We start from the raw sequence: 9,264 nt of genomic DNA, 5'->3' as shown, positions 1-9,264 counted from the left end.
ATGAATTGTTGAATGTGAAACTGATGATGTGCCCTGTAAACTTTCACTCAATCCACAATAAAAACCTTAAATTAAAAAAAAAAAAAAAAAAGGTCAAGAGAGAACAAACAAGATGACGAATTGGGTAGAAGTACAGTGAGGAGCTCTTGTCAGCAACAACACAGAATACCAGGCCAAGCAGGCTCATGGGATGGTGCCAAAACTCTGTACTACATATAAAGGAATATTTTGAAGGTCGGAAGGCTTACAGCTAGAGGAATTTGTAGCAGAAGCAAGCAATCCAGTGCTTTCTAATTCAAGACACTCAGCTGCTCCCAGAGCCACCATCTTCAGCGAGATCAAGCTGGGGAAGGATCAAGCAGCCATGGATGCCTGACAGAACCGTGGAAATAAAAGGTGTGGACAGTCTCTTTTTTTATATCTGTTCATTGGTCTCTCGCTGTCTGCACACCTCCATTCTGGTGACTAGAGGGGGTGCCTGAGCAAGTGGACACATCAGCCCCACCCCCGAAGGTTCAACTATACATGTGCACAGATCTCCTCAAAATTTAAAGTGACAGTTTCCACTTAAAACCAAATGGCGGTGCAAAACTGCCACCACCGGCCCCAAACTGTTTATCGCTGGGCAAAAAAAGGCCTGAATGATGATTGTGGAGTGGGACAGGCAGACTAAAAAGGAAATAGGCCAAAAATTAAATCCTGACTTACATCACAACCACCAGCAGTGGCATCTTGAAATTTCTCAGGAAGAAGAGTGAAAAAGGAAGTTCATCTTCTGATCACATCTACGTGGAGGCAATCAGAAAGCATAAAAAAATACCAAAATATACACCAATGTAAGTATTAAGGCCACAGATAACTCCTGAATATGCCCCCAAACCAGAAACAGATAACCATATCAGCACATATCTGGTATAACAGGAAGGAACGCAGAGAATAGTTTCGTGATTTCCGTGTGTTTTTTGATGTGGTAATAGAAGTCTGTGTTTTTTTCTTATTGCTCCTATTTTCTCACTGAAGGAAGAAGTTACCACTTGAGAATGATAAAGAGGAGGCATTGGGATTTTAAGGAGAGAGGAAAGGGTGTTTAGGAAAAGGAATAAGAAATGAATAGACTACAAGGAAATCTAGTAGAATGCCTTCTAGTATCACTAAGCACTTGGTTGTTATTTTTCTCCCTAGTAAAATAAAGTTCAGCCCGCCAGCCACTCCAAAGAAGAAACATGAAGCTTTTTGCTCCCTCAAAGATTTAAAGTCTCGGAAACCATACAAGGGTCACTATAAGTCAGAACCTACTTCACAGCACTTAACAACAACAGATACACAGGCACAGCCAAAGAGTACGCAGTTAGTTTTAAACAGAAGTGGATTTTTGTTAGAGGAGCCTTGAAGGGAAAAATAACAGGAGAGTTGATTTTATTGGTATAGTTCTGTTTTTATTTTTTATTTTTCCAAACCATGGAATTCTCAGGTTGTTGCTTTCTGTATTCTGTTGAGAGTTTTCAGTATTAAGTGAGAGAAAGAGGCTATGTAGAGCTTACTTTTTGCTGCTAGGTATTGTAAATCTCTATTTTTTATTATCCCATAACTTAGGTAGAATTATTTTTGCTTTACGCTATCAATATTGGGATTGAATCACATAGTGACCAAATTTCTTTATGTACTAATCCTTTTTGCATCTGTTGGGAATCAACTCTTTGTTTTTATTTAATAAAATGTTGGGCAGAAGCAACACAACAGACAGTATTTAAGGGACTTGAGCTCTGTACACTGTGATTCAGATTTCTGCTCTACCATCTTTTTAAATATGTGGCATGGTTTTAACTTTGCTAGTCCTCAATTTTCTCCACATTGGTTATTAGTATTATAATTACTCTTCTATGTCAATTTTCCTGTACATTCCTAGACAGGTTTGCTCCAATATGGAGGTAATCATATAATTACATTTTAGAAGGTGAGCTGTGATTAAGACGGAAGGATTTCAAACCCTAGCGTCCACCATTTATTTGTTTTGTGTATTGGGGTCAGCATACTTATTTAACCTCTTTCCTCTTTAGTTTCCTCATCTATTAAATGGGGTGGTAATAGTACCTGCCTGGTAGGGTATAAGTCTATTCCAACTCATAGTAATCATAAAGGACAGGATAAAACCACTTTATAGGGTTTCTGAGGCTATAATTCTTTACAGAAACAGACTGCCTCATCTTTATCCTGTGGAGTGGCTTGTGGGTTTGAACTGCCAACATTTCGATTAGCAGCCCAACACTTAACCCAGTGGCCCACCTGGGCTTCTTGGTGGTGTTGTTATTGTTAAGTGCCATTGAGTCAGTTCTGAACCATAGTGATCCAGTACAGGGTTTTTAAGGTGGCTTTGAACCACCAACCTTGTGATTCAAACAGTCCTTACAGTCTACCACATTTTCTTACAGTGCCACACCAAGACTCCTTGGTAGCATATGTCATTGTTGTTAGTGGCTTCAAGATTGTTCTCATTGTGCCCTTGTATAGTTTCCAAGAAATGACTAGTAGGTTTGAACTGCTGACCTTGTGGTTAGCAGTCCAGTGCTTATCCTACACTGCCATTGTTACGTGCCATTGAGTCAGTTCCGACTCATAGTAACCTTGTGTAAAGTTTCCAAGGAGTGACTGGTGAGCTTGAACTGCTGACTTTGTGGTTCAAACTGACCTTGTGGTCCAGTGCTTATTCTGCAGTGCCACACTAAGACTTCAGGTAGAGTATGTTGTTGTTAAAAATTGCTGTTGAGTGGGTTCTGACTCATAGTGACCCTGTATAGGGTTTCCAAGGAGCAGTTGGTGAGTTTAAACTACCGACCTTGTGGTCCAGTGCTTTATCCCACAGCACTATACCAGGACTCCAAATTAGGGTACATTGTTGTTGTTGTTAAGTGCTGTCTATTGAGGATTAAATGTGATAAAACAATGTCTTAATAAATTATTGCTTCTTTGATTGTTTGTTTTGTTACCACCAGTACTATTTTTATTGAAGCAGAACTCTATTCTTCATTTGGTGGACACAGCATTCGGCATGGAAAGAGGCTAGCTAGAACCAGGTGGGGATTAGGACCCCAGATAGGCCAATCAGGTTCAAGACAGGAAATGAAAGTAAAAGCCTAGTCATACATCCTGGACCAACAGGGAAAACAGTGAGAGGAAGCTGAAGGTCAGTAGGCACAAAGGTCTCTCCCCCAGGAAGGCTTGATTCTTGGGTTTATGGCAGTCTTTCCCCTAGGCAAATTATTTGTAAAGATAGGACTTGAAATAAAGTCATTGGTACAGTTGATTCTCAAAAGTTTAGGGACTTCTCAGAGCCAAATCTGCTGGTTAGTTAAGTATCCATGCTGCATGGGACTAAAATAAGCAGAGATTCAGGCTTTTAGTTACAGTGGAAAGTCAAATTGGATTAGATTGAAATGTATAATAATATTTACAACTCATAAAAACCAGTATGTGTTTTACTTCATGACATCTGTCCTAAGGTAATTAGAAAGCATATACTCAGTGATATAGTTAACAAATATTTAATCATGTTGTTGTTGTTAAATCGACTCAGTTAAATCAACCTTAAACCCTGTCTAACGTTTCCAAGGAGCACCTGGTGGGTTTGAACTGTCCACCTTGCAGTCCAGTTCTTATCCTTCAGTACTGCAGCAGGACTCCTATATAATCATTTGTTCTCATTGTTAGGTGCCATCGAGTCAGTTCTGACTCCAGGTGACCCTATGCATAACAGAACGAAATACTGTCTGGTCTTCCACTATCTTCACAGTTCTTGTTATGCTTGAGCCCATTGCTGCTGCCACTGTGTGAGTCCATCTTGGGGATCTTCCACTTTTTTGCTGACCCTCCACTTTACCAAGCATAATGTCCAGGGATTTATTCCTTCCTAATAATATGTCTGAAGTATGAGGGAGAAAGCCTCGGCATCCTAGCTTCTGAAGAGCATTCCAACACAAATTTGTTTGTTCTTCTGGCAGTCCACTATTTAATCATTGTTGTTGTTGTTGTTGTTAAGTTTCATCCAGTCAGTTCTGACCCATGGAGACCCTGTACAGGATTTCAGAGGAGCGACTGGTGAGCTTGAACTGCTGACCTTGTGGTTCAAACAGACTTTGCAGTCCAGCGCGGTAACCCACAGCCTCAAGCAGTCTAAGTGTCCAACTATAGAGAAATGATTGATTATATTTACATGACATCTATATGATATGAAACTCTGAACTCATTTAAAATCATATAGAAAAGGTAGGGTTGCTATGAGTTAGAGTTAACTTGGTAACAACAAGTTTTGTATAGTTAAGCTGTAAAAGCAGATTAAAATATTAGAGTATGGTAGCATAGTGGATTAATAGCTGGGCTGCTAACCACAGGTCAGCAGTTCAAATCTACCAGCTACTCTGCCAGAGAAAGATGAGGCTTTCTGCTTCCGTAAAGATTTACAGCCTCGGACACCCTATACAGGGTTGCTATGACTCAGAACCGGCTCAATGGCATATTACCACCACCACCATCGTATTTTGTAAGGAAAAAAACCTCATGTATCTATCGATTCATATTTATATCTATTGTGGCCTTATAGGATAAGCTCTTGACCGCAAAGTGGTTTGAGCTGCAAGGTCAGTGGTTCAAACTCACCGGCTACATCTCAGAAATCCTACATAGGGTCACTATGAGTCGGAACTGACTCGATGACACTTAACAACACAAAGAGGAATACTTGGAAAAGTATAATAGTTATTTTTCATGGACAGGAGAAATATAATGGCTTCTAGTTTCTGTACTGAATGCATATGTATTGCTTTTGTAGTAAGAAAAAAAATTTTTTTTTTTTAATTTTAAAGGGCAGGCAAAATAAATACATAGATATTAGATTACAAGTAGAGAATCTTCATCACTGTATCACTTTATTCTAGAATTTCTTTTTGTTGAAAGCTGTAAGGCCATACTTGCTTCTTAATCCACATAATTTTGAATGGTAACTTGCTTTTTAAATTCCTGCTGCTGTTGATAAATCGAATCCTTTTATGTTTGTTTTATTACTTTAGGTCATTGTGTCAATGAGTATAGCATTTGCTCAACAAACTGAACTGTGTAGACTCTCTGGGGAAAAAGAGGATACCGCATCATCAAAGCAGCCACATGCTCTCTGTCAGCAAGATGAACACCATACTTTAAGTGAAGTAAAATTATCACAGGACCATGTTGATTTTGAGACTCTTGAAACAGCAGACATGAAATTTAAAGAATTAAAACCACTTAGTAAAGAGTTAAGAGAAGATGGAAAGCAAGTTCCATTATCAAGTAATGATAATTTTGATGAAATTCTAGACTCAAAGGACCATGAACTGGCTATTTCAGGAGAAATGTTCTTCAAAGATAAAACTTTTACATTCGGAGAATCTGTAAGTATGTCTTCCTTGAATATAAACCTGCAGTTCGAAACTACCAGCTGCTCAGCGGGAGAAAGATGAGGCATTCTGCTCCTGTAAAGATTCACAGCCTTGGAAACCCTGTACAAGGTCGCTATGGGTCAGAACTGACTCGACGGCGCTTAACAACAACAACTGTGAAATCAGTTCCAACTCACAGCAACCTTGTAAGGCAGAGTAAAACTGCCTCGTGATGTTTCCAAGGCTGTAATCTTGAGGGAAACAGACTGCCATGCCTGTCTACTATGATGGGTTTGAACTGTAACCACCTTAAGCACTTTAACCACAGCACAACCAGAATGCCTTCCTTGAATACTAAACACATAAAAAGTGGTGGCTTCATTCACTATAAAAATACTAGCAGCGGTGCTGTTTGCAGAGGAAGAGGGCTGTATTAAATCTGACTTATGATTCACATTGTTAGCATGTTTTCTTAATTGAAAGGATATATGTGTCTTTGTTTAGTATTATAAGCTCTCATTCATAATGTTCGTATTTTGTCTTTTATGCGTTGTGGTTTGTAAAAATCTCATTTTCAAGTTATACCTACATAATTTTATTTCATCCAATTCTAGATTAATTATACTACAATTTGATAAACTCTATGAATAAATTATTTACTAAATTAAGTATGGTAATAACATGGCAAGGAAGTAGTTACATACTTAAGACAATTGAAAGTATTTTAATAATTATAACCCAATTTGCTTATTCTTTACTTATTCATTAATGGAGGATATGTTCTATAGCTGTGCTTGACCTTTATTGCTGCTTATAACAGAGTAATAAATCTTACTTTTTAAAATTACCTTAATTAAAAATTTTTTATTATCATGTTCAATAGGTTATGTCTGGTTCAGTGTCATATTCAAATAAAATTGGCAACATTTTTTAAATTCATAACTGATGAAGTGTTCATGAAAATCTTCTTTATCAACATACGTTTAAGACAAAATGATTCATTTCAGTAGTTCTCATGAATTGAAGTACTCTTTGAAAACCACTAAGGAGTTGAATTCTGAGTATGAGAAATTGGAATACAAATCTTTTATTTCCCAATAAAATACTGAGAATCATTTTTATCAAGCAGCTCTCTATAGTACTATTAACAACTGCATATATAACCTGTAAAGTTTGTCATGTATAATTTAATTTTAAAACATAAATATCTCACTCATTATTTCTCCATTATAAAATGTCAAGAGGAATAATAGAATTATAGCTTCATTAAGCATCGATTTTTTAATATCTTTCTATATGCTCTCCCCTTAGAATTAAATTATATCTGAATTTAAACTGATGGAAAAATAGTTATTTTACTTTTGGAGGATAACATGTATAATGATATTAAACTATTGTCATGTTTATTGGGAATTATAATTAAGAAAATAACACTTAAAAAGGACTTGTTTTTAGTTTAGTAATAGAAACTTGAAAATCAGGTACTTTATGGGATTAGGAGCAAAATTTGGTTTAAAATATTGATGCTGACAGATTTTTACAAAATGTGTTATGGTTGAGTTTTTATTTATTTTTACTGTTATAGATCCATGATGAGAATTTGGTATCAAACATGGATGCTTCTAGACAGCTAATGTTAAATGAAGAACAGTTAGAAGATATGAGACAAGAGCTTGTAAGGCAATACCAAGAACATCAACAAGCAACAGAGTTGTTAAGGCAGGCACACATGCACCAGATGGAGAGACAGCGAGAAGACCAGGAGCAACTACAAGAAGAGATTCAGAGACTTAACAGGCAATTAGCCCAGGTATGAGACTAACGATCCCCTTTCCCCCTAATTAAAATAGAAAAGTCAAAATTATTTTGCCAAGATCTGAATAAACAGCAAATATTTAACACCAGGAACAGACCACCCCGCAGCACATCATGTTGAGGTCTTCTTAGAAGCACCTAATGCAGCCTTGGAGTGCACTGTCTTTGTAGTGTTTTACTTAACTGCCCTTTCAGATACTGGAAAAGGGAGTGCCACATTGTTTTTGTTTACTTGTTTTTTTTAAACTTCAGTTGAGCATACCTGGCAAAATGCTCTGACAAGTTTGGAAATAGTTTGTGCCGAGATGCTCCAGTATATAGTTGGTACCAGTTAAATTTCCCATGTTCGTTTACAGTTTTCTAAGTTCACAAGCAAACCAAGGTTTACCTTTCTCTATCTTTAATCTATCTTTTTAATCATGAATGAAATCTTCCCAAGCAGTATGTTTCTGGAACTTTCTCCAGGGAAACATCTCTTGTTGATTTTGAAAACACAAATTTATATAATGTTCTTATTCCTTTTCTTGACTAAATTTAAATCCTTGGTATTTGGGGCTGGATTCTTGACAGTGATCATATATATATATATGATACTCACAAAATCACTGCAGAAAAGCAAGAAATACATATGTAAAAATTCTTTAGAAAACAAATTTATTGAATGTAATTTGTTAAAGTTAAAAGGAAAGAAATAGAGAACTCTTAAAATATATTCTCTCATATATTTTAATAGGAAAATTGAGGCTTGTGCATAAAATATATCACCTGAAATTTTAAATTTTGCTTTTCCTTATTGCATTTTGTGAGTTCAAACTTTTGAAATTTCAGTGCAAAATTATATAAAAATATTAAACAATCACAAATTTCTGAATATTTAATCTTAAATATTTAAGTATAAAATTTTGCATTGAATTATATCTATGCTTTTAACTCCTTATAATGTGTATGAATCATAGATTAAACCAGGGCCTTTTGGTCCCAAGGGGTTAAAAGAAATCTAATATCTCTGCTTCTTTTCCTCTGTCGCAAACAATATTCTCTCACGACCTTTTTTCTTATTTAGAGATCCTCCATAGATAATGAACACCTGGTTTCAGAGAGAGAGAGGGTGCTTTTAGAGGAACTGGAAGCACTAAAGCAGCTATCTGTAGCTGGAAGAGAGAAGCTGTGTTGTGAGCTGCGCAACAGCAGTACGCAAACACAGGTAGTGTGGACTTCGCCCAGCTAGGAACAATGGGTCAACACTGCAGTAGGATTTGTTTGTCTTTGTTGTTGGCGTGATATTTATTTTTCATAGGTATTGAGCTTAACATCTTCGTGATTGCTTATATGTAAGGTAGGTGGAGTTGAAATGCCTTACATTCCATTACAGGTAATTTGAATATGATATTGCCATGGCAGCCAACTGTGGCTCCACTAAGGAGCCACCTAACAACTTTTATTGTAGCACTGTCGCATGCTTGAGTCATCAAAAATTTTTATCAATCTCTATACCAGAATGTTTTATCTTTTCTTGATAACACCAATCTCTTAATAGAATATATAGTTAAATATTATTTCAGACAGTACCTATTTTGTGTACGGACATTTCTGTTTTACCTCAGTAGTAATACAGATGAATGGCATGCTATTTCCAAGATGACAGGTTTTCTTTCTGTTGTGTCCTCTCTTCCTTTACACAAACTTAAGCAGAATGGAAGTGAAAGCCAAGGGGAAGTTGAGGAACAGATCTTTAAAGAAAAAGAATTGGACAAAAAACCTGAAGACGTGCTTCCTGATATTCAATCCAATGAAAGGTATACAGAATATGTACTTTTTTAGTACAAAGGGAATTAAAATTAGTTTGATGTCTTAAACTTTTTGTCCTTATTTTCATACATTTTTACTTTGTCTTAAAAAATCTTTACTCTGTGTTTGAAACATGTTCATATATATACATATACACACATATATGTATATATGTATATATATGTATACATATATAGTTGTTAAGTGCTGTCAAGTCAGTTATATATAAATATGTATATATATATGTATTTATATA

The 9,264-nt window shown here is 36.2% G+C and overlaps 1 protein-coding gene across 1 annotated transcript in view; it reads left to right on the top strand.

Annotated features, from left to right (window-relative positions):
• The window catches only part of AKAP9 (A kinase (PRKA) anchor protein 9), a 152,593-nt gene that overhangs the window by 64,406 nt on the left and 78,923 nt on the right, over positions 1-9,264 (top strand). The window contains exons 14-17 of the mRNA XM_006834394.1: positions 5,061-5,417; positions 6,991-7,215; positions 8,284-8,424; positions 8,913-9,016. Coding sequence (XP_006834457.1) covers positions 5,061-5,417; positions 6,991-7,215; positions 8,284-8,424; positions 8,913-9,016 — 827 coding nt within the window. The remainder of the gene's footprint in view (positions 1-5,060; positions 5,418-6,990; positions 7,216-8,283; positions 8,425-8,912; positions 9,017-9,264) is intronic.

Source organism: Chrysochloris asiatica, unplaced genomic scaffold (assembly GCF_000296735.1).
Source record: "Chrysochloris asiatica unplaced genomic scaffold, ChrAsi1.0 scaffold00010, whole genome shotgun sequence".
Lineage (NCBI taxonomy): Eukaryota > Metazoa > Chordata > Mammalia > Afrosoricida > Chrysochloridae > Chrysochloris > Chrysochloris asiatica.
The sequence above is the reverse complement of the archived record's forward strand: the minus strand, read 5'-3'. Positions and strand labels throughout refer to the sequence as shown.